The sequence below is a fragment of the Urocitellus parryii genome, chromosome 11, assembly GCF_045843805.1.
Source record: "Urocitellus parryii isolate mUroPar1 chromosome 11, mUroPar1.hap1, whole genome shotgun sequence".
Classification (NCBI taxonomy): Eukaryota; Metazoa; Chordata; class Mammalia; order Rodentia; family Sciuridae; genus Urocitellus; species Urocitellus parryii.
The window spans coordinates 16,098,609-16,123,006 of NC_135541.1; the positions used below are offsets into that span (position 1 = coordinate 16,098,609).

Genomic DNA, 24,398 nt, shown 5'->3' on the forward strand with positions numbered 1-24,398 from the left:
GGAATGTAGCTCAATGGTAGAGCTTTTGCCTAACATGCCCTAGACCAAGGGTTCAATCACTAGTACTGTCCCCCACCCCCAAAATACCCTTTCTTCTAATAGTTTGTGCTTACTGTGTGGGATAGGCACTCTGCAAAGAGTAGGTATTGCACGTTGCCTCCTATATGCTTAACAAGCATCCCCTGACATATATAGTATTGTCTTCTTACAGATGAAGAAATTGAGGTTGAGAGAGGGTTGGTGATTGACCTGATGTCATAAAGCTGGGAAATGGTTAAATCAGGATTAAAATAGGGAACATCTGTTTCCAGAATCTGTGTTCTTGTCTCCTAGGCAATGTCCTCTTACTTCCTTCTTTCCCAAGTCTAGGGTTTAGGACATTCTGGAACCTGATTTATATTCTCAGGGCCAGTGGCCTACATTTGGGAGATGTTTGGACAGGGTCTGGTCATAATGGAGCTAGAAGAAAAACTTCTTTCCTAAGTAAAGGTGAGTGGCTATACAAGTGCATTTGGGGACCCAAGTTTGGGTGTTTGGGAGAGAAGGAGGACCCCAGAAAATTGTGTTCATCAGGGATGCAGGAGCAGATTTGGGGTGTGGCTCAAGAGGGATCTCTGGCTGTGCGTGGAGGCATACATCTGTAATCCCAGAGGCTTGGGAGGCTAAGGCAGGAGGATTGTGAGTTCAAAGCCAGCCTCATCAAAAGTGAAGCACTAAGCAACTCAGTGAGAGCCTGTCTCTAAATAAAATACAAAATAGGGCTGGGGATGTGGCTCAGTGGTTGAGTACCCCTGAGTTCAATCCCTGGTACCTCCCCCAGCAAAAAAAAGAGGGATCTCTGACTACTCTAACCTGCCAGCTTCCCACCTTCTCAGGCCTTATAGCTGGAAAAACCCTAGTGGTGGGGCCTGAGGAGCATTTCTGGCCTACTCCACCATCAGGGAGGCTGAGACACACAAAAAAGAGCAGCTATTTGCTCAAACTCATCCAGCTGTGCCAGGCTAGGATACAAGTCTTTCTCCATTTCCTTGCCCATAGCTCTTTTGCCTGGTATTCAAAACTCTTCCCCAGCAGTGGCTGCAGGAGTCTAGGTGGTAGACATGCCAACAGGCCCAGGCACAAAATGCAGAGGCCTGACCAGGGCCCTGGGTAGAGACCCCACACATATATTCCACAAGCGCCTCCCCAAGTTCAAGCTTTGAGCCAAACATTTCACACACTACCACCCTGCCCTCATCAGATGGTGCTATCACTCTCCCCACTTTTCACAAGAGAGAGTTGAGAATGTAATAGCAGTGGGCCTCCATTCATTTACAGACAGAGCCTAACGATTAGGAGAAGGGCACCACAGATAGCATTAAATAGAAGAGGGTTTTTTTTTTAAAAAAAAAAAAAGAATTTTTTTTAATTGTAGATAGACACGATATCTTTATTTTTATTTATGTATGTATGTATGTATGTGGTGCTGAGGATTGAACCCACCGCCTCACACGTGGGAGGCAAGTGCTCTGCAACTGAGCAACAACCCCTAAATAGAAGAGATTTTTAAAAAAATGTAATATTGGGAGCTGGGCACGGTGGCACATGCCTATAATCTCAGCAACTTAGAAGACTGAGGCAGGGAGGATCACGAATTTAGAAACTTGGCAACACACGCTATCTCAAAATAAAAAATAAAAAGGACTGGGGATGTAGCTCAGTGGTAAAGCACTCCTGGGTTCAATCTCCTTTATTAAAAAAAGAAAAAAAGTAATGTTGATAAGTCTTCAGAGACAAGAAAAGTAGGAAGAAAGAGAATATATGAGTACTTTTTAAATGAAGGTGCCCAAAAGAAAGGCCTCTCTGAAAGGTGACAATCAATCTGTCCAAAGTCACAGTCAGTTGAATTAGGATTTGAACCCAGTTCATTCATCTCCAAATCAATTTCTTTCATGGTTAAAAGAGTAGGTTTCAGAAACAGTGGGCCAGGAACTGGGACAAGGTGGTCTGAGCCCAGGCTGGGGAAAGCTGGGGGTCTCCAGGTTATGTCCAGACCTTTAAGGGGAAATGTAGAAAAGAATCTCCTTGCCGCCTCCCGATGCTCCTGAGAAGCCCTCACCAAGGTCCACAAGGAAGCGTCAGGTGCCTATTCTAGCTGGGTGTGGCTTGGCCCTTGGTGTCCTCATTCCAGCTTCTGGTTCTAGGGCCCAAACAAAGACCTACTGCTTTCTATCCTATGTCTGGGAGAGTCTGTTCTCGGGATCCACGCCAAGGGTTTTTGTCTTCTCTGTGTCTGGGTGGTTATGTGGTGGATCTGAGGCATTTGGGGGAGACTAAGTATGTGGTGGGCTGGCTGGGTTTCTCGTCTCCCAGGATTCTGTGGACACAGTTCTAGTCTTCTCTGTACTCCCACTGCATGCCTCCTCCTAGAGGCCCTCTTGGCTGAGCCCTGCTGTGGCTGTGGAGATGATTCATACAACACACCTTCCCACAGCTCCCCCCACCCCCCAGTAATCGAGTAATCATGTGTAGGGAAGTCTTGCTTCCTCCTCAGAATGGGGCCCCTGAGGGTGAGGCTGTGGCTCAATTTCAACTGAGGATCCCTAAGAGAAGAGGCATGTCTGTTCCCTCAAACCGAAGGCTCCTGAAAGCAACTCTCTTTGTCTCTCCTCAGATCAAGGGGCTCCAGAATTCAAGGTCATGTCTCTCCCTTAGAGCAGGCATTCCTGAGAGCTGGGCCCTGTCACAGCCTTAGGATCTCTGAGGCTCTCGGAGAGAAGGGTCACATCTTTTGCCTTGGACGAGATCCCCTGAGGCAGGACAGTGTCTTCCCCTCAGACTGAGCCTTCTGTCTCCTTCAGCCTCAGATTCCTCTTATGCTCAGCTCTGAGTGGCTCAGCATAGCATGTGTGTGTGTGTGTGTGTGTGTGTGTGTGTGTGTGTGTGTGTGTGTGTGTATGGGGGCCTTTCTGCCTCTACCAGTTTTCTAACCCCATGCCTGATCCTAACCAGATACAGAGGCCCAAGCTGCTCCCTGTATTGGGAAAAGCATGGGCTCTCTTCCTGCCAGGCTGGGCCTAGGATGGGGCCCACACATGCTCTGCTTCTCCCCTGGTCCTGTGTGTGTTGGGGGTGGGTGGGAAGTACTGAGGGCCAAACCCTCGCTGGGGCCATGACCGCCTCTCCCTGCAATAAGTGCGGAGACAGCAGCTATTAATATAAGATGAGTTCACGGGCTCACAGCTTCTGCAGGCTGGAAAACAGGCTCCCGGGGCCCGGGGGCTGCGGCAAGGCTTGTCTGTCAGATTCCCTCCTGGAGCCTGTGAACCCTGCATCCCCCAGCTCCTTCCATGCGGAGAACTGAGCACGTTGACACATGCACAGGAGCACAAGTAGGAGCCAGGTGTCCAGATAGTCCAAGAACACACACACACACACACACACGCACACACGCACAAACATACAGATATTCATATGCATCTGTGCAGCAGTGCATGCATCCTTGTGCACACAGATATACCATTGCACATGTGTAGGCAGATCACAGCCACTTTATATGCACATGAGTGCATGTTGGAACACAAACCTAAATGTGTGTGCATGCCTTGCACACGTGTATACAGACTTACCCTTCTACACAACTATGTGCAAACAGATTCAGACATGCTTGCGTAAGCAAACCCACTTGCAAGCCTTTGTACATCCATGTATACACAGAAACCTGCACGAATGTATGCAGGTGGTATGCATAGGCATGTATACATTAATGCATGCAAGACCACTTTCAAGGACTAGAATGCATGTACACACACCGTTTCACAGTGTACACACACACATGCTCCCTGCTACTGTCAGTGCTCAGCAATCATGAATCCACCTGGTTTCCAGTACCAACAGGCTGTCTTGGCCTCCCCTCCCCCAGTATTAGGACAGGCAGCTCAAGCTGCTGCCAACCCCATGCCTGCTTTCAGCTTCCTACCCCCTGGGGGTCCCCAGATCTCTGATTAACCCCTTTGCTAATTGGCCACCAGCCCCTTGACTTTGCTGCAGGCCTTCCCAGGAGCTGGGAAGGCTGCAAATTGGCCAAGCAGGATGAGTCTGGGGACTAGGGAGTACATGGAGGGTAAGGGTGGGGGTGCTGTGAACCCAGTCCCTGACTGGAGCCAGGCAGGGCACCCTGCATTCCAAGGTTGGGGACAACACTTACATCATCCTGTGTTGAGAAGGCATTCTTGTGATTCATATGTATCGTCACATGTGAAGCCATTCTTGCATGCACATTGACACACTTGCCACTCATGTTTAGGTATGTTCCACCCCACTCTGCACAAAAATACATGTGAACTTTTGCTCATGTACAAGCAATTCAATGATCATCTGAATCTGAGTCTGTATGTAAGCAGACAGGCAAGATTTATTTTTCTTTTTTTTTCAGCACTTTGGATTGAACCCAGGGCCTCACATGGTACGCAAGTGCTCTATCATGGAACTATATCCCTTGTCCTATAAGTATGGTTTTATGTGTGCATTTAGTCACCTGTCCAATATGCAGGTTACATTTATATATGTGTATCCAAACATACACAGGGGCTGGAAGTGTGTATGCTACGGTTCAATTCCCAACACACACACACACACACAACTAGCCACACAAACACATATACAAGTTTGCAAACATACTTACATGCTACACACACATGAATATTCTCCCATATATTTGTATACATGCACAAACATTCAGCCACAGGTATAATTATATACATGGAGTCCAGACACACATGTATACATCACTCAAGACCACGTTGATATGTGAGCTACCAAGTGGCCACAAGCTATGCAGAAGCCCCTTTAGTCCCCTCAGTCTGCTAATGGGGGGTCCTACTTGCTAAGTGGCAGAACCCACTGGGGTTCCAAATTACTTTTTCCCAGCCTCTGTGCTAAATGTCTAAGCCTCAGACCTTCTCTGGGCTCTCTCCAAGATTTTGGGCAGCCATAGGGATCCTATCAGGACTCATAGACCAAAGAGCAGAGCCTATGGTTTTAGCCCTTGGAACTCAAGACTCCTTGGCTCTGGGCCCAAGCCCGCAAGGTGCTCTGCTTTCTGGTGTATTAGAAAAAAGAAGTTTTCTATTTCTTCATCTGCTTTCAGCTTGCTGTGTGACTTAGGGTAAATTATTGTGCCTCTCTGTGCTTCATTTACTTATCTTTAAAATAAGGCATAAAAGATTGTGTTGGTAATCCTTCCAAAACTGTCCTAAGCAATCCACTGAGTCACACTTACGGATGTACTCTGCCCAGACACACATCTGGGAGCAGTGTCAGCACCCAAGATGGTGAAGGCCAGAGTGAAGGGGCCACATCCATCATCAAGACTAACTCTTTGCTGAATAGGTGAGGAAGTTAAGGTCCAGGAAGGTCACAGCCAGCTGGGAGCTAGAAAAACCGGCCTCTGATTGGTTGGCTGGCAGGTCCTCTCCTCTGTAGCATATATGAGAACATGTGCACATGTGTGCTTAGTTTCTCAGGGCAGGGCAGGGTGGTGGTCTGCTGACATGGGAGGTTGTTTATGCAGACCCCTTGCTCAAATCTTACCTGCCCTTCTGTGACGACAAGATACAAATCACAAGAGAAATTCTACCTTGAAAGATTCCTTTGGATGTTAAAGGCTATTTTTGTCCTTAGGCTTCAAGAATCCCTTCTAGACCCACTTCCCCTGGAACTAAGGGCGAGTTATCTGAAACTGCTCTTGCCCCATGATCTAAGGAGCTGGCTGCCAACCACTCAGAGCAGAACTTCAGGAAATGGTGCCAGGTTGCCCTGGCCACTAGGCGGCCAGGAGGGGGCAGTGAGCAACTGGCGGAGGAACGAGTAGGGAGGGGTGGCTTGGAAGGACTTTGTGTGAGGTTGGCCTGCAATTATGTACGTTCCTGTAACAGTTGACTGATTTGTGTCCTTGTTTGCACAGGGTAGAGGTCTGCACACAATGTCCCTAGGCCTGGGTTGTGTGCCACTCATACATGTGCCTCTGAATGTGCAAAAAATGTGCGTGTGCATTTGTGTACTGGGCAGTATGTCTGTGTGAAGCCCAGCCCAAATCTAGGGTGCCAAGATGCCAGCCAGGTGTTAGGAGGCAGCATCTCAGGCAGATGAGGGCACAGCTACTTACCCTCAAAAGTCTAGGATAGCTGGGCCCTCAGTCGAACTTGCTTAGTTTCTAAGAGCAAAAATAAATCCTCCTTTGTTATTTCACCTTTAAAACTTGTCACCAGAGTGTGTGGCAGGTAACTGAAACTTTACACATACCCTTAGCCCACTAAAGACTGTGATACTAGGATGTAGAAATTGCAGTGAATGGGGCATGGGCTGTCCCTGGCCAGCTGCATGACCTTAGGTGAATTACTGCCTCCGTGAACCTGTTTTACTCCTGTATAAAACACGAGACCCCTGCTTCTAAAGATTGAAATTAACCATATGCAGTCTTTGGCAGGTAGTGGGTGCTCAGTAAGAGCTCATTCTTCTCAGGATTATCTTAGAGGTGAAGCGACTTGCACAGGGTCACAGCTCCCAAGTGGCAGAGCCAGAATTCAAGCTCAGGCCTCTTCTTCCCAGAACCACATTCCTTCCCTCCAATTCCCTAGCAAGGGCGGCTCCCAACACCACCATTTTGTCTTCTGCCAGGGCGGGCTCCTGGCTGCCTGTCAGTCACTGGCCTCGGGCAGCCAAGTGCTGACTAAACACAGGCCTGAGCAGGAGGGTGGAGCGGAGGGGCTCTGCAGGGCGAGCCTGCTATATGCCCCCTCCCCTGCATCCCCACCTCCAGCGATGAGCTCAGAGCGGCTGGCGCAGCAGTTGCTGACAATTCAAAACTTCTGCCCCTCTCCTGGGACATCAGTGGGTGACTCTGTCCCTCTAGCAGCAGGCATGACCTGCAGTCGCCAACTCTGCTCCCTCCCCTCTCCGGGGGGCCACCCCACTGCGTCTGCTGGGCCCGGAACTGGGTGTCTGATCATAAATTACCCCCAGGGACAGTTACCCGCAGCAGCTGTGCTCTGAACAACCGTTGCTTCCTGGGTAGGTCATTTTTTTTGGGTCAGAATATAAACCCAGCCCCCTTTTCTTCCCCAGGCAGGAGAGGGGGCGTGGAGCAGCCTAAACCTTTTATCGGATTCCATTGTAAATCGTTCTATTTAAGGTAAGTTGCATGGGTCTGAGAGGCAGACAAGATGCCGGCCAGATGTTGGGAGGCAGCATCAACATTCAGCCTGTGCTCCTCTCCTGCCTGGTGGAAGGAGATGTCAGCAGCCAGTATCTGGTACACATACCCTCCTCATGGGGAAAGAGGCTTGGGGGTCTGCACCTCTGGTCCCCCAACTTGGGTCTTTGCCCAGAAGCCTCCTGCCCTTTGGGCCCACCCAGGCTGAACCCCTCTGAGCTGTCACAGCCCGTGGCTATCAGTATTGCCCCTTCTAATCTCTTCTCCCATCACACACATACACCCCCCCACACACACCCTCAGAGGTGGCTGAGTGACTACAAAGACTATCAAATTATTGAAAATATTGGTATTTAAGTATTCATGTGTATACATGATAGTTACATGGAATCTTCAAATCACTGGGATACAGGTATATATATACACATGAGCCTGGCAGGAAAGCAAATGAGACCAGGCTTGGAGCTGCAGGGATTCAAACAATTGGATATCCTTCTAGGGTCTTAGAAAAACAGGGCAGAGGAGGAAAGGGTAACTGGGGGTTAGACTTAACCCCACCGCTTGGATTTCCAACAGAGAGCCCCTTCCCCATTCTCAGGGGAAAGGGCCTGTTTGCAGAAGGCATCCCCACTATACTTGCTCATGCCCTAAAATCTCCATGTGGCAAACATACCCAAGAACCCATTGGAATATGTCCTTATAAATATATTTATATCAGAGAAAACAAGGCACTTTGGGAGCATTACAGCTTACTCTCCTACATGTACATCATTCTAGACAGAAAGTAAAAATTGGTTAGTTTCTCAAGTGAATTAACTGAATGAAGTTAATACAGTAACAGAACTGTTCCTTGCCCTCACTGAGGCACTGTGAATGTGAATGTGGCAGGAGGCACAGAGAGGCACTTTTCGGTGGGACACCTGGTCCCAGATCAGCTGTACCCTGGCCAGCTGCACCCTGGCAGAGCTCAAAGCTTGCTGCCCCCCCAGGAAGGCTGACATCTCTCCCTAGCAGAAGCACCTGGGCGTGGTGCACTGCCTCCCTCCCCAGGCCCTGAGGTCAGGTGAGGGGTTGCAGAGGCAGGCAGTCCTAGAGCAGAGCAGGGACACGGTGGGAATGCATAAGCAGGGTCACCAAAGCCACAGAGACCTCAATCTGTCCAAGCTGGCGCTGCAGAGTCGGAGGATCGGCGCCACGGGAAGAGATTTCACATTAGCCCTGACAACACCGCCTCGGCTCTGCGGTGACATTGGTCAGGGTCGTTTCTGAGGGCGCTCAAGCTTCCATTGGAGGCAAGCTGGAGCTTGGGCCAGCTGCTCTGAGCCTCCAAGGGATCAACCCCCCCCCTCCCGCCGCCTGCTCCTTTGGAATGAAATCATCTCACGACCAAGGCAAAGCCACAAGTCACTTCTGACACTGCCGATTGGAAGCTGGGCCCCTGGGCCACAGGAATGGGGGCAGGTCCCCTGGGCTGGGCAGACCAGGAAGGAAGGTGGCTCCTTGGCTTTGGTACTTAAGAGCCCTCACAGGCCATTGTTCATACTCTTACCAGCCTCAGCTGTTTGGTTTAAATAATCACTAAACTTTGTATCCTACAATTATAGAATTCCAAAGACATATCTACCTGCATTGGATCCTTTATCATTTTAAAGGACTTTGGGTTTCAAGAAGCACTTTTTTTTTTTTTTTTTTTGGTGCACATATGCATAAGTAGAGCCCAGAGGGCCTCTCAGCTGACTGGGTCCCCAGCCCCCCGAGCTGAGGAGGCTTCGCAAGGCCGGCTGCTACAAAGCACCGAGCTTGGCTGCATAGATTTTAATGAGAGCGTCAGGCAGAGCTGTGCTGTTGCTCTCCGGGACTTGCAGATCATTACCAAACCAGCTGTAGGATGAGAACACAGCACATCGAAACCCTAGGAGGTCACTGAGCTAATGATCTAATCCTACCTTCCGCAGGCAGGGCCCCTCCCCACCTCCTCCTGCCCCCAGCCCTTTCTGCGGTGGACTCTGTCCATTCCAGAAGCCAGGCCAACACCACCCCCTTCAAGGTCAGAGCAGAATGATAGTGAGTGGCTCTGGCTCCCCCTCTTCCGGAAAGGAGGAGGATGGGGGTAATTTACTCACAGCCATTAGGCCCAAACCCTGGCCTGGCCAGGCCCCAGGACTCCTATTTGGGAGAAACACTGCCCTCCGCCTGCCTCTCCAGCCGCTGCTGGGCTGCAGCCGGGGCACCTTCAACAGCATTTCAGGGTTCTGATAAAAGGACCTTCGGCTTCCAAAGTGCAAGTAGGGGACATGGCTGGGCAGGCCCAGCCTGGTGTGCTCAGCATGGAGTTGGGTGCCAAGCCCCGTGCAGGAGATACCTTATCTGGGGAGTAGGAGGAGGGCACACTCTGGAGTAGCTGCAGCAGAAGCATATTCTGGCACTTGCAGGCTCTCCCCACATCCTAAGTTGAAGAAAGGAGGCAGAGGGAGGTATTCAGCAAGGGCAGGCAGCAGTGCCCACGATTATACTCTCCTCAAGCCGGAGGGGTTTATGAGGGCTTTGGCAATTACTACAACCATTTGCTGTGCTGGGTAGAGACAGATCCTTTTTCTCTTTGTTTCAGGCTCTGAAAGCTGGAGAAGCTGATTTCAGCATGAGAGGCCACACAATAGTTGGGGCAGAAGAGAAAAACCTTGCTGTTGGCCAGAGCTGACCAGTTTTTTCCTAAATAATAGCACCTGTGTATAAACTCTGGGAAATGGCTGGGGGTGGGGGGATGAACATTACCGTGTGCAGTAAGGGAAGACCCTGAGCCCTTCCACCCTTCAGCCCTCTTCACGGCTGCTAGGCACCCCCCGACACACACACCAAGGCAGGTACCTGGGGTGGCTGCCAGCCTGAGGGACTCAAGTTTCTACAGCTGGTAGAACCTATGCTTAAATTGGGGAAATAAAAGGGGGAGGAGTTGCAGTAAAACTGAAAACAGCACCTGTCAAAGCTGCCTGCCCTCTTCTTTTTCTCTCTGGTTTCCCAGAAGCACAGCTCCTAGGCCATGTTGTTGGCTGATGATAGGAAGGGGCAACAAAGGGTTACAAGAGAGGCTATAAGGTCTGAGCAGCACTGACAGGGCTGGCACAGGCACTGAGCCTCCGACTGGGACCCCTGCCTATGGGGAGGTCTGGAGCAGCACAGAGCCAAGACTGCTCTGCCCAGACTCCAGCAGGTGCCCATTATTTGGTCCCAGAAAGCACAGGTGACTTGGAATCAGGATGTCTGGGCTCTTGCTCCATTACTATCCAACTGTGTGACCTTGAGCAAGTCACTTCCCTTGTCTAGGCCTCATCATCTTTAAGAGGGCAGACCCAAGGAATCCTACCATCCTTCTAGTTCTGTAGTTCCAAGTCTCTAAGCTTTGCTCCTGACAGTCAGCAGAAGCCCACCCATGTCCCTGTGTGTCAGGGCTAGTTTGGTCATAGATATTAGAGGTTAAAACTGAGCTATAGAGCCTAAAGGCACCTAAGGGCAAGGAAGGGGTATTTAAAGGACACTTTACCATCATACTTGATAAGAGGGAGTCTAGGAGGGAGGCAACAGCCTCAGCCTTCAGAGACCTTGTTTCTGGGAAAAGTGGATGAGACACTCTGTAGTGGTCTGTTACCTCCTGGAAAAAAAATATCCCAGGTCAAAAGATCACTGAATAAAAGGCAGCCCCACCCTGCTGATTAGGGCAGACAGCAGGAGTAGGCAAGAGGTGGTCTGGCTTCGGGGTACTCAGACTGCTCTGCCCTCTTAGGACACAGGAAAGGGGGACAACTGTGTCCCCACAGTCTGCTCTCAGTACTTTAGGACCAGAAGATGGTTGGAATTCAATTGGAAATGGTACTCTGCCCTAGGAGCCATTTTCAACTGAGGCCCTCATTTTAAATGAGGGCCACAGTGAAAATGGCTCCTAGCGAAGAATACCATTTCCCATTGAAACCCAATCAAAGAAATCTGCTTCAGGGGGTTTTCCTTCCTTTCAATATGTGACAGTCACTTGAAGGAACCAGGGAACATCTCATCTTAGCTATGAAACTCAGGAGCCCATGCTCTTGATAATAGGGAGAGAAAATACATGTTGATTTGGAGGAAGCACTTGGATATATCTTTGGTTGCTTCAGGGAAGGCTTTGGCCCTTGAAATTCTTTTGTTTCTCCCCCCTCCCACAGGACTATTAGGATAGGCATCAAAAAAGGAAGGTAGGAAGGAAAGAAAAGGAGGTGGGCGGCAGGCAGAAAGAGTTAATCCGACCAGTCGTCCTCATCAAATTCAGAGGAGTCATCTTCCGAGTCACTGTACTCAACAGCAATACGACGTGACAGGATGGTGGCCACATCATTGCCCACAACATCTCGTTTCTCTTGCTCCCGCTGTTCTTCAACCCTGCGTAGCTGAAAGCCTGGTGATAGAGGGAGAAGGGTTAAGAAGGTGTATCCTGGATTGAGGGATGTAGCTCAGCGGTAGAACACTTGCCTAGCATGTGTGAAGCCCTGGGTTTGATTCCCAGAACTGAGGGGGAAAAAAAATCCATCTAGCCCTAAGGGGAAATGACCACTAGTGGTGGGAGAACTGTACAGAATTGAGAAAAAGAAGGATCCTCTAGGAAAGGTTGGCAGGAAGAGAAGGAAAGATGGGCTTTAAGAAATGAGGGTTCTTGGGGCTGGGGATTTAGCTCAGTTGGTAGAGTGCTTGCCTCACATGCACAAGGCCCTGGGTTCAATCCCCAGCACCACAAAAAAAAAAAAAAGAAAGAAAGAAATGAGGGTTCTTACTGGGCATGGTGGCACATGCCTGTAATCCTAGACTCTGATCCTGAGACAGGAGGATTGAAAATTCAAGGCCAGCCTTAGCAATTCAGCAAAGCCATAAGCAACTTAGCAAGACCCTGTCTCAAAATAAAAAATAAAAGGGCTGGGGATGTGGCTCAGTGATTAAAAGCACCCCTGGGTTCAATCTCTGGTACCAAAAAAGAAAAAAAAAAAAAATCAGTATCCTGGTACTATAAGTGTGTCTAAAGCATGGCATTTTTCCTGGCTGCTGAGGATGATACTTTCTCACAAAGCTTAGAGTGGGACTCGGGCTGTCCAAGTCCAATGACCGTTTATGGGGCTCAGCAGCTCTGGATTGTCTTCTCTATACTAGAAGTCCCTTGAGAATCACGAACATAACCAACCACTCCAACCCCCTACGGACCAGACCTGGCCACTGGCAGAGAATAAATGTTCCAGGCTGGTGAGATGATGACAGAGAGAGGAGGGGGGAGGATAAAGGAAGGGAAAGGGAGAAAATATAGAAGGGGATAAAAGGAAAGGGGATAAGTGGAAATAGGGAGAAAAAGAAAAGAGGGCGGAGGGAGGGAGTATAGAAAAGGTGGAGCAATGGAAAAGCACAGGGAGTGACAGAGTGCAGCTAAATAGGGGCTCTCTGGGACTGTGACTCTTGATATTTCCTGGGTACCTGAGGAAAAATGGGGATACTTTCTAAATGGGAAAAAAATACAGGTGCGCGCATGCACACACAGCATACATTTTCTTTTTTGGTACCAGGAACTGAACCCAGTGGGGCTTAACCACTGAGCCACATTTTTTTTGAGACAGGATCTTGTTAAGTTGCTTGGGCCCTCGATAAGTTGCTGGGATTAAAGGTGTTCACCACCTGCACAGCAAAGTATACATTTTCAAGAAGATCCAAGATGCCAAGTTAAGAATTCTTTACTTTAGACTAATGTGGAAAGAAATCTCATATTTTCAGGGTGTGAAGTCTTTTTTTCAGTCTGCTGAGATCTGAAGTTCCAACCTCTCCACAACTCAATGAAAGCCATTCTCTGGAAAAGGCTCAGATCCCTTTTCCCAGCTTCAGAAAAACAAGGCTTCATGGTCCCAAACCCACCCACTGGGATTTACCTTGACGGATGGCAGAAAGCAGGTCGCTACGGGCATCACTCACAGCAGGCAAGGAGGACTTGGGCTTGGTGGCATCAGAAAGCGGCGGTGGTGGTATGGCAGGCTGGCCATCCCCACCACTGAAAGGGAGAGGTGGAGGTCCTGGAGGGGGAGGGGGAGGGGGAGGGGGAGGCGCACCGCCTACTGGTTGGGACAAGGGAGGTGGTGGCAGAGTGGGGTAGTCCACTGCAGGTGGCAGGGGAGGTGGTGGAGGGGCAGCAAAATCAGGGTGAGGTGGAAAAGATGGGGGTGAAGGTGGTGGAGGGGTCCCTGGAGACCCAAATCCTATGGGTGGTGGTGGAGGTGGAATGCCCATTGGAGGTGGAGGAGGAGGGGCAGGTGGTGGAGCAAACCCAGGTTTGGGGCCTGGTGGAGAACCCAGAGGAGGAGCTGGGGGTGGATGGCTTGGGCTAACCACGCTGGATCTTTTGGGTCCAGCCAAGCCAGATCCTCTTTGGTTGTCTGCTGGATAGCTATAAGGCCAAAGAAAAGAGACCCATCATCACTCTCAGGAAGTGAACACCCATCTAAAGGTAGGCTTGTAACTTAGGCTCCTTTTGGTTGACTCTAATATTTCATCGTGTCTCAAATAGAAAGGACTAAGAATGCACATAAGAAAGAACTGGAATGAAAATTCAAATACTACCCTCCCACTGGGCTGTGTCTCAGGCTATTAACATTCACCAGATCTGATGAAGGCAGGAAACCTATTTTGAGCTGACCAAACCTGAGTCAGGTGCACCTGATTTAGGTGCATGCATCTTCACTTGAGAGAGAATAAGCCTCCATTTGAGGATCTGAGACATGAAATGCATGTGCCACCAATTCTTGATCTAGGTTTGAAAGAGGATTAAGCCTCCCCTTCTCCTGGGATCAGATTTGTGCAGTTGTAGCTACAAGGTCTCAGGCCATGTGTGAGACTGAGGGTTTTCTTTTACCACCTTTGCATCTGCCCTGCACTAATAGCTACTCCTTAGGAAAGCATCCATCTTGGAATTTTCCACAGACCTTCAAGCCTTAGCTGCATCTGACAGGGTAACCAGCAGGAAGTGATCTGGGAGGCAGGAGATTTGGGATTAGTGGTTTCAAGGGCCAAGAAGAATAGGGGCATCAGTACTTTAAGTCTCCATTTGAGGGGGCCTCAACATATTCAGTTGCTAATTAAACAGTGTCCAGGGAGTAAAGTGCATTTTTCAAAGCTTTCATTTGTCAGACATTAGAAAGACAAAAAGCAACTGAGAAAACAGTGTAATCCAAAAAATTCTCAGGTCTCTTTTCAGCCATTATAAGCAATCTTTTCCTCTGTTCCCCTCTGCCAGGGACACTGACAAATATCAAAATGGACAGAGTCTAAGTTTTACCCCCTTTCCCTTAGCTTCATTCTTTCTGGAGAGTCTACCCAGCAGCGAAATGAACCAGAGGCAATAGGAGAGGGAAGTAACTATTTGCAAGGTTCCTAGATTGTGGGCAAAGTGTCTGATAAGTATTTTATGGCCAGCAGATTGTAACACAACATTTCAGACTGAGTTAAAGCTAAGTGAAAAAAACAAGAACAATTGGTGACTTCTATTTGTTCAGGTATAGACAGAATATTGAATAGTTAAGAACACAGTCTTGGGAATTAGAGTGGTCAATTGTGGCTCTGTCTCTTTTTGGCTGTGTGACTTTAGGGAAATTCATTGTCTGCCTCGCATTTTACTCATCTGTAACATGGGAATAAGAGTGCCTAACTCAAAAGGACTCTTGTGGGCATTAAGCAACATAAATGGTGTGTAGCACAATGCCTAGCACCTTGCAAACATCTGATAAATGATAACTACTTCTATTATACAGGCTGTCTTGCCTGAACTTATTTTAGTAGTCCTGGCCCAGATTTTGAACTTTTATTTTGTTTTTGGATGTTCTTAGAGGGGAGAGGTTCCACCATTTACCTGAATTCTGCTGGTGGGGGAGGCAAGTTCTCCTCAGAGAAAGAAGGTGAAGGTGAAGAGGCGGAGTCTGACTGTGGTGGTGGTGGATAGCTGCCTACATCCACATTTTCAATAGAGCCAATGCTGCCATTCTGGTACACTAAGGCAGGTGAATACCTGACAATAAACCCAATGCCAAAAACTGTCATTTAAAGAGTCTGAGTAGTATTTTCTTAAAAAAAGTCCACAAAATGCATTTGATACAAAAGCTATTAGGGAGAAATAAGCAGATTTTCCTGAAATTTTATTTAAGGACTAAATATTGTACTGTTATGTATATCCCAGTCATTTCTGATGGACTGTTTGTAATAACGGGATTCAATCCATATTACCAAAACCCTGTTGTTTCTTTCCCAGTGCCAGCTTTGTCAAACCAAAATCTTTTACATTTTCTTCTGAGTGTTAGTTGCAGCCATACCTGAATCCCAAAGCCGGTCTTGTGCAAGGAGTGAAGGCAAGTCTATAGGCCAGTGAGCTACAAACATGTGACTGGCATGCAGCCTGATTTTGAGGTCGGCAAGCCTCTAGAGTACTCAAAGGCCAAGGAGGCATTTGATTGCAAAATCAAGCCAAGGCTGAATGCAGGTTGCTGTGTGGTAGTAAATGAGATCTCTCTGCCAGGTCTCTTATCAAACAAAATGAGCTGCCGATTAAAAGTAGGGTGTTAGGGCTTGCCTCATGAAAATCTGCCTCAGAGAACTTGGCCTTGGGGGAATTTGCTCTGGGTGAACAACATCAAAACTTCAAAAAAAGCATACATACATCAAGCAATAAGTTTCCATACAAGCACAAATATACCAAGCGTCAGCTAGCAAAATCTGTTCTGCTCTGCCCACTTCCCCCTTCTTTCCACCATTGTTGGGTTCTAAAGACCTCATCAAAAACAGATCCCAGGGAGAACAGAATTGGAGGGAACTAACTGAATCAAATGATGCTCTGATGTGGAAAATCCCCAAAGCCTGGAGCTGTGTAGGCTGGGCACATCTCTTGATAGGTTCACCAACAAGTATGTCCAGATAGACTAGCCAGCAGCCCAACTCCAAACTCCTGGACAATGAGAAAATGAGAGGCAAACTCCTCATATTCACCACCCCTATCCCACAAAAAAAGACATACATAATAGCTGATATTATGAACATATAAGCTTCTGGCCTTAAAGTCACTAAACCTATGATAAATGCCTGTCTGAAGAGGATGGGACCACAGAACAAAATAGCCCCTTTTATTGGGAGGTGAAGGTAATGAAGACACCCTCAGGGCTGAAAGAAAGAAAGAAAGGTTCACCTTTCTTCTATCTTCATCACTCTTTAAAACAAATCTCTTAATCCAGGAAGAACAAGTGTCAAGATTTTTAAAAGTCAAGATTTTCATGGTAGAGTTATTCCTAAAAGCAAGAACAACTTAACTCTTTACTTTTATCAATCCTAGACACCCTGCATGGGCGGGCATGGTTCTCTGACAACCCGGATACAATGTAATTAGAGGAAAAACCAGAGCAACATTCATGCCAAACAGTCCTGGTGACTTGGCTATGAATGTCATATAGGTCAGACAACAGGATAAGAACATCAAACCAAGTTTAAACACCATTTTTCCCCTTTAAACTTCCAGTGTGATTTGGTATTGGGAAATGGGGTCAGACTGACATCTCCCATTTCTCCACAGAGATATATAGCCTCCACAGTAGCCAAGCAACCTTTCCCACACTGACTCTGAGATCTGCATTCAACTCCTTGGCTAGCTTCTCTCTAAGACTGACAAAAGCTGGCTGAAAAGTTGCTCTGGTGATGTGCACAATTTCTTTGCCTGGCCTTCCTCACTCCCTCAAAATGCTTGGCTCTTAGGTATGACCTTCAAACCATGCTCTGGAGGCAAAAGGCTCCCAAGACCACTTTTCTTCCCCTTCCAATTTTTCCTCTGAGACCCTCAGACATACTAGTGTTTGGCAGAGTAAGGGCACTAGAAGCCATGGGCCTTCTTTTCCAGACCACTCCAGTTACCTCATTTAAATTGCTGAGTCTCTTTGATTTATTTAGCAAATTTTAATCACCAGATGGATGCACTTAAAAGTAGCTGATTAATAGCAGTATTGATCAAAACAACAAAGCCAGATTTCAGGGGGTGTAAAAGGTGTCATGCCAGAGCTGTCAGACTATTGTCCCCAGATCCCCAGATCCTTCAAAGAATGCTTCACTTACCCAGAAGGCCCCAGCTTTTCTTTGGACTCCACAAATTCTTGTCCCATCTTCATTTTCTCCCATTCTTCTTTACGTGTCTTGATTTTACGTGGGTTTACATTCCCTCGATTTGGATTATCTTTCTTTTCTTTCTATAATGAAAAGGAACAACAACAAAAAAATCTTTGGGAACTATTTTCCAAAGTTCTTCATTAAAATTCCACCCATATTCAAAGATGTATATTTAAGAGATGATTTATCTAGACAACAACATATGATAAGAGCAGAATTTATAGAATTACTAGGTCTGGGGTGACCTAGAGGTCGTCTAATTCAAACCACCTTCTAGGCAAAACACTTGCTCAGTCCCACATTTAAACACTTCTAGCAATGGGAAGACTACTACCTCTCTGAGTAACTCTTTCATGTCTTTGAAAAGCTCTAATTGTTAGGAAGTTAGTAACCAGTCATTTGTTACTTGCTCTGCCACAAAGAACAGTTAAGAGAGATGAGATAGAATGACAGCTGCAGATATCTGGGACAGATATAAGGAAATATTTAAAAAACAAAACAAAACCACGGAAGAATTTTCCATCCTGTGAAGCTGGACTAGCCTATGGCATTCTCTTGGGCCTGCTGGCAGCCATGCTAATGGGATTGTGAGGTCAAAACTGGTAGGTCACACACATAGCACCAGGAGCCTAGGAGAAAGGGGCATATCCACAAACCAGACATATCCACTCCCCTGGTGCTAACCAAGCAGGAACGAAGGTGTTAAACTGCTCCTGTTGCAAATCAAACACTGCAGAACCCGTGCTAGTCTCTGAGAAATGAGCTGCAAAACTGGCGGGGAAGGGACTAGCCTAGCTCAAGTGTCCAGCAGAGTCAGGTGCAAATTGCAAGAGAAATAAATGGTGAATAGAAAAGTCAATTTCTAAAACTCAGCCTGAATATACTCAATTGTTAATAGCACCAGGGGGAACAAACACATTTTTGGTGTGATTTATACTTTCATCTTGGTGGTGCTTGGTGTGGACACATTTTTTTTAAGAGTTTCACCTGGCATCCAAGCAAGCAGCCTTTCGGAATTACTTCACATAAGACTGGCTTCCTTTTTATCCCCCCTCCACAATCGTGCCTACTGATGTGTAGAACAGAGGCCCCTTTCCCCTCACCCTATGCTTTCTCTTCTCTTTCATGATATCCTTGGTGTCCTGCAGCATCTTCTCCTTCCAAAGATCAAAGAAGTATGAAGGGTCGGTGTAGAATTTGAGTGCCTCTTTTCCATCATCCCTGGGATAGAAATGAAGACAAGTAGCTGTCAGTAGACAGATGAGCTCCCAACCAAATCCAATATTCCAAACACCTACCAGTTAGCAGTTTTTACACCAAAGAATCAAGTAGTCATTCAAATCGATTGCATATTTCCTCTCCTTACCTGCATTTCAATGCCCCTGAATGGCACCTCTCTACTTCTTAAGAACTTTCTCATTACTTTCAATTCCTGATAGAGGAATTGGCATGGTTAGGGCAAGAATAAACTACAGCAGCAGAGATTCTGATTATTTTCAATGATCTGCATGGCCACAGACAGCTCCCTGAGGACATCTGGATATGCTAGCACATCCAAGGGGATTTCTGTTACTGTTTCCTCTTTCCCTACCAATTCCCCAGGACTCTTCAGTGGCCTTCAACCCACCTGAAACCTGTACACTCATATACAGGTTTACATGTATACACAAATATAAACAAATGTATGTATGTGTGTACAGCTGTTATTTCTCTATACACAGATAACCACTGCACTGTACCTTTTTGCTTCCTTCTACAATAGTGCAGCATCCACCCTCACCCCCACCACAAGGGGGCCTCAATGAGAACAGATGGCCAGCAGTTTTAAGACTACAAGGTTTACTCACCATCTCTTAATGACTATGACAGTGCTACATAGTGAGCTATTGAATGTCAATATAAGGTGCCATCTGCCAGACTTAATGATCACTTTGGCATGGCTAAGCCCCTCACTGTCCAGAAAGCACGTGCTTCAGGGTGAACATTTATTTTAACATTATTCTGAACAAAAAAAGTATTGGAAAGGCAATTTTATTTTCTACCTTCCAATCCTATCACAACACAGAGAAAATGTTTCCAAATCAAACACTAATAAATTTCATATTAAATCTTGTTCAGAGTTGGATATCCTACTGTTGTTTCTCTTAGATCAAGTCCAGAAAAATAAGAGGAGATGCTAATTCTGATATTGTATGTTCACAAAGAAAATACCATTCCCTGAAAAATAAAGTTATCTGAACAATAAAACTATCTTACCACACAAACCACCTGTATAACATTCCCCATAATGTTATCAGGTGTGTGACCCCTTTCTGCCCCATACTTCTCTGCCCACAGCCCACTAGACTACAGAATGGAGACTATTAAGTCAAAGTTCTGCCCTGCTATGTTTACTAGTCCCTTTAAAAGCCAAGGGGCAAGCATAATTTCATACAGTAATAAAAAAGGGTGGATGCTTTGTACTTTCTCTGTGTGAGAAACTACCAAGTTCCCATTTCATGGTCCCTGAATCGGAATGGTATCCTTGAATTTCACAGGGAGGGACACACACACACAATGCGGGCGCGCGTACACACACACACACACACACACACACACACACACACATACTGCTTTGCAGTGTATTCATGTCTGATAGAAAACATCTGCCTCCAGGGACGGGGGTTGTGACTCAGCGGTAGAGTGCTCGGCTAGCTCGTGTGAGGCCCTGGGTTCAATTCTCAGCACCACATAAAAATAAAATAAAGAAAACATCTGCCTCCAGCTATCCGTAATTACTTTTTACCTGTCCCAAAGATATTTAAGGATACAAGCAAGATAAATATTCACTTTCTGCCCCATTCAGAGGTTTTGTACTACCAAACCACTAGTGGAAAGGAGGTGCTTTTAAATTGTCTTTAAGGCTACCTTCTTTTTCAAGTCCAGCCACAGCAGGGTAGGTCCTTGCAGAAGAAATACAGAAAGAATGTTCAAAACAAAGTGAATGACAATAACTTGGAAGAATGCCAATTACTCCTTAAGCTTTGGAAGGACCACTCTGGGCCCAGAGCAGCCAGTTCATGAAGCTGGCTCCATGAACATACCCAAACTTATCTGGTAATCTAGTGGTTTCCAAATAAGTGTGGGAGCCTTTCTAGAACGTTGCCCCTGGGATCCATGCTGTAGGACCGCCTTGTAACAAAGTCCTTTTGGTTCTATAATAACTAAATTCCTTGGATGAAACCCAAGATGGACCTAGCTTACACCAAATTAAACTCTGCAGCATGCAATGTTTCACCAAACTTTCAATATGTATTATATTCAGTATGAATTTCAGAAACCAAACAATAGTAAGTGACAACAGCTTTTAAGGTTCTTTAGCTTCTGTTACTCAAGCAGCTCCTGTGTAGGTAGTAAGCTTTTGGTACAATCCCCTGATATAACAACATCTTCAGATATTTTAGACAATCTAGTGTTGTTAACTATAGACCAAAAAAAGGAAAGGCTAGGCAATTGTTACCTGTAAGGGGTGAGATTGTTGAGAGGGGGCGGAGTATCACAGGTATTGTATGTTTCTAAGACAGGCACTGGGAGAGAATTTCTGTCAAAAAGCTTCTGGTCTTGAATGGTAGAGCTTCTGAAAGCCTTTCGGGTGTTGATTCCTTGTAGTGACACTGAGAGAAGATGGAAGGCGTTAGAAAATGGACGACAGGCTATTTGAACAAACATTGAGTCACACCAGTCAGAGAGGCCTCAGCTGCTGCATTTCTTGGCTGCAGCTGTCTGCAGCCAGGTTTTTTTTTTTCCCTTCCTCCTCTGGGGAAGCCCCACAAGACTGTCAGCCCAGCCATTTCAAGACTGAACAAAATGAGGCAACATAGAGGTTTACTATGTAGCCAGATCTAGAAGACTCTCTTCTTAAGTGGAATGAATCTTCCAAGTACTTTAATGGTAGCAAAATATGAAAGGAAATTTGAGAATGAAGGAATTGGGGGAATGGAAGAAAGGAAGTATATGGGGAAGTATGTGGAGAAAGGAAGCATGTGGTAGCACTAAAAAGGTTTCTTTACACCTCTCAGGTTTATGTCATTTCAAAACATATCTCCATAGGTCTCTGATTTTTCTCCTTGCTTTTTTATAAATCAGGAGAAGAAATTCTAAGAAACTGCTCACCAGAGCCTATAAATGCTGAGCTCAGCTTCCTTACCTTCTTCTTCTTTGGGATCCAGCTGAGTGACTTTAACTTGTAGTCGGTCAACCCTCTCAGCAAGGGTGCTTACGCGAGAGGCAAAGGTATTTGCCTGAGTAAAGAGCTCTCCAAAAATGTCCTCTGCGTATTTACCTGTAAAGACCAAAGGAACCAAGTCACTAGTGCTTAGGAATGTCATAAATGGACACAAAACCTGCCTACTAAAAATTGTATTCCCCACTCCTCCAACACATACACACATACCTATGCTTCCCCTTAGATCCAGAGATATAGTCTCCATAGTTTGGGTGGTCTGAATATGCTTTATAACTAATAGAGCCTTCTTAGCAAACTCTCTGAACGGTAATGACACTCAAAGCAGGCTGAATAAAATCAATAGGTGTAATGCAAAAATTAATCCTGAAAGACAATATGTCTACACATTTATCTGTAGCACTCATCCCCTTGCTATCTGTAAAGCAACTTGTAAAATGGTTCCAAAAAACAGATTGGGAGGGGCTGGGTTTGTGGCTCAGTGGTAGAGTGCTTGCTTACCATGTGTGAGGCACTGGGTTCGATCCCCAGAACCACATAAAAATAAAATAAAGGTACTGTGTCCATCTACAACTAAAAAATATAAAAAAAAAAAAAACAGATTGGGAATTAAGAGAACCTATAAGGTGCCCACAATTAATATGATAAATAATAAATTACTTTCTCACTGGAGCTTCAAAAGTTCATTGAACAGCTAGGCATGGTGGCACATGCATGTAATCCTAGCAAATCAGGAAGCAGCAGCAGGAGGATCACAGGTTCAAAACCAGCCTCAGCAACTTAGCAAGACCCTAAACAACTTAGTGAGACCCTGTCTCAAAAAATAAAAAGGGTTGGGGAATGTGACTTCTGGGTTAAATCTCTAGTACAAAAAAATAAAAAATAAAAAAATCCATTGAACAACCAAGATGATTTGGGTTATCTCCAAGCGGCCTTGAACTTACCATCATCCTACAACAGAGACACGTAAGTTCTTCTAAGGGGTGAAAAGGTTACTTTAGGTTCTATAACCTGCAACTTTCAAAGTCTCTGCTGTAGGTTAAAACCCTTCAAATCTATATCTCAGGCCATGTGCAGTGGTACACACCTGTAATCCCAACAACTCAGGAGGCTGAGGCAGGAGGACTGCAAGTTTGAAGTTAGCCTCAGCAACTTAGTGAGACCCTCTCTCTCTCTCTCTCTCTCTCTCTCTCTCTCTCTCTCTCAAAAAAAAAAGATGATGATCGTGGTAAAGTGTCCCTGGATTAAAACTCCAATCACACACACACACATACCCACACACCAAACAACAACCACTACCACCAAACCACTACATCTCAGGAAACAAGTGTAAAGCTGAAGCTTTCAAACCCTCCCTGAAAACAACATACCAGTGGACTCTTTCTACAATGTTTTGTTTTTTTAGAAAAAGAAAAGAGTTCTGTATTTTCAACCCTGGAATGCAAGGAGAATTTGCAGCCAAAGAAACATTACAGCAATTTGACACTACTTCCATATTGTCATTCCAAGCCACAAGGCCACATTCTTACTAGGAATGAGAAGTAGTGCATATGAATAAATATACCATCTGAGTTTCATACTTGCAAGGTGAAGGCAGGCATAAATGACTATGCCCAATCCAAAGATAATTTTTTTGAGAACTATTTAAAGTAGGCTGTCATGTTTAGCTTCTAAACTACATTAATGCTTAGTCCTTATTGGGGCGGGGGATTACTCTGAAAGGCAAAAACTGCACCTTTAGAGTGGAGTGCAGCTTACCTTTCCAGTATAACCTGCAAAGTAAGGATAAGATCAATCAACAGCTTATTTCGAATTGCTAGTAAATTTAAGTCAATAAGGAGTTTCTAATCAGGGAAGGAGCAAGGCCTTGCATACTGAATAGTCCCGTGATTTTAAACACTATGAAAAGCTCCTGAGCTCAAAGGAGTCAAATTGGTTAACAAACCACATTTCTACTCTGCAAGTGGAGGATCCTATTTGATCCTTGTCCATAATATGACTATGTTCCTACACAAATGATTCTATATCATGCTCTACCAGGTAACAGAAAATTGAGTTTGGAGCTGGCTGCAGTGGCACACACCTGTAATCCCAGTGACTCAGGAGGTTGGGGCAGAAAGGATTCAAGTTTGAAGCTAGCCTAAGCAACTAATGAGGCCCTCAGCAATTTAGAGAGACACTATCTCAAAATAAAAAATAAAAAAGGGCTAGAGATGTGGCTCAGTGATTAAGCACCTGGGTTCAATCCCCAGTACAGAAGGAAGGAAGGACAGAAAGAAGGAAGGAAACTGTGTTTGCACTAGGAACAGTGGTATGTGCCAGTAGTTCCAATGACTCAGGAAACTGATGCAGAAGGATCACAAGTTCAGGGCAAAATCCTGTTTCAAATACAATAAAAAGAACTGGGAATGTAGTTTCGAGCTAAAGCACCCCTGGGTTCAATCCCTAGTACCAAAAAAAAAAAAAAAAAAAAAAAAAAAAGGAAAAGAAAGTGTGTTTAGAAGCTTACAGATAGAAAACCCCTAATGTAAAGAACTGGTAACATGGGATCTCTTTTTTAAGAGGAATGAGATGAGGTAGGGTAAATGTTTTCCCACTGTTACATCAGTTCAGGACCTTGACAAACTCAGAACTGTACTATAGGACAAAAACGCAGACTTCAAGTTAGAAGTTTATGTCTCGGCTCTATTTGTACCTGTGTACTCCTTTGCAAGTCACAGTCTCTCAGCCTTACTCTCATCTATAAACTGGGGATAATAACTACATTTACTACAAGAAAATGTAGTTATTATCGTAAGG

The 24,398-nt window shown here is 46.0% G+C and overlaps 1 protein-coding gene across 1 annotated transcript in view; it reads right to left on the minus strand.

Moving 5' to 3' along the window:
* Positions 1 to 1,472: 1,472 nt before the first annotated feature.
* Positions 1,473 to 24,398, minus strand: part of Wasf2 (WASP family member 2) — an 82,737-nt gene continuing 59,811 nt past the window's right edge. Inside the window, exons 3-9 of the mRNA XM_026391623.2 lie at positions 21,564 to 21,698; positions 20,877 to 21,030; positions 18,481 to 18,598; positions 17,327 to 17,457; positions 15,090 to 15,245; positions 13,120 to 13,631; positions 1,473 to 11,615 (exon numbers count right to left, since the gene is read on the minus strand). Coding sequence (XP_026247408.1) covers positions 11,458 to 11,615; positions 13,120 to 13,631; positions 15,090 to 15,245; positions 17,327 to 17,457; positions 18,481 to 18,598; positions 20,877 to 21,030; positions 21,564 to 21,698 — 1,364 coding nt within the window. The 3' untranslated portion in view covers positions 1,473 to 11,457. The remainder of the gene's footprint in view (positions 11,616 to 13,119; positions 13,632 to 15,089; positions 15,246 to 17,326; positions 17,458 to 18,480; positions 18,599 to 20,876; positions 21,031 to 21,563; positions 21,699 to 24,398) is intronic.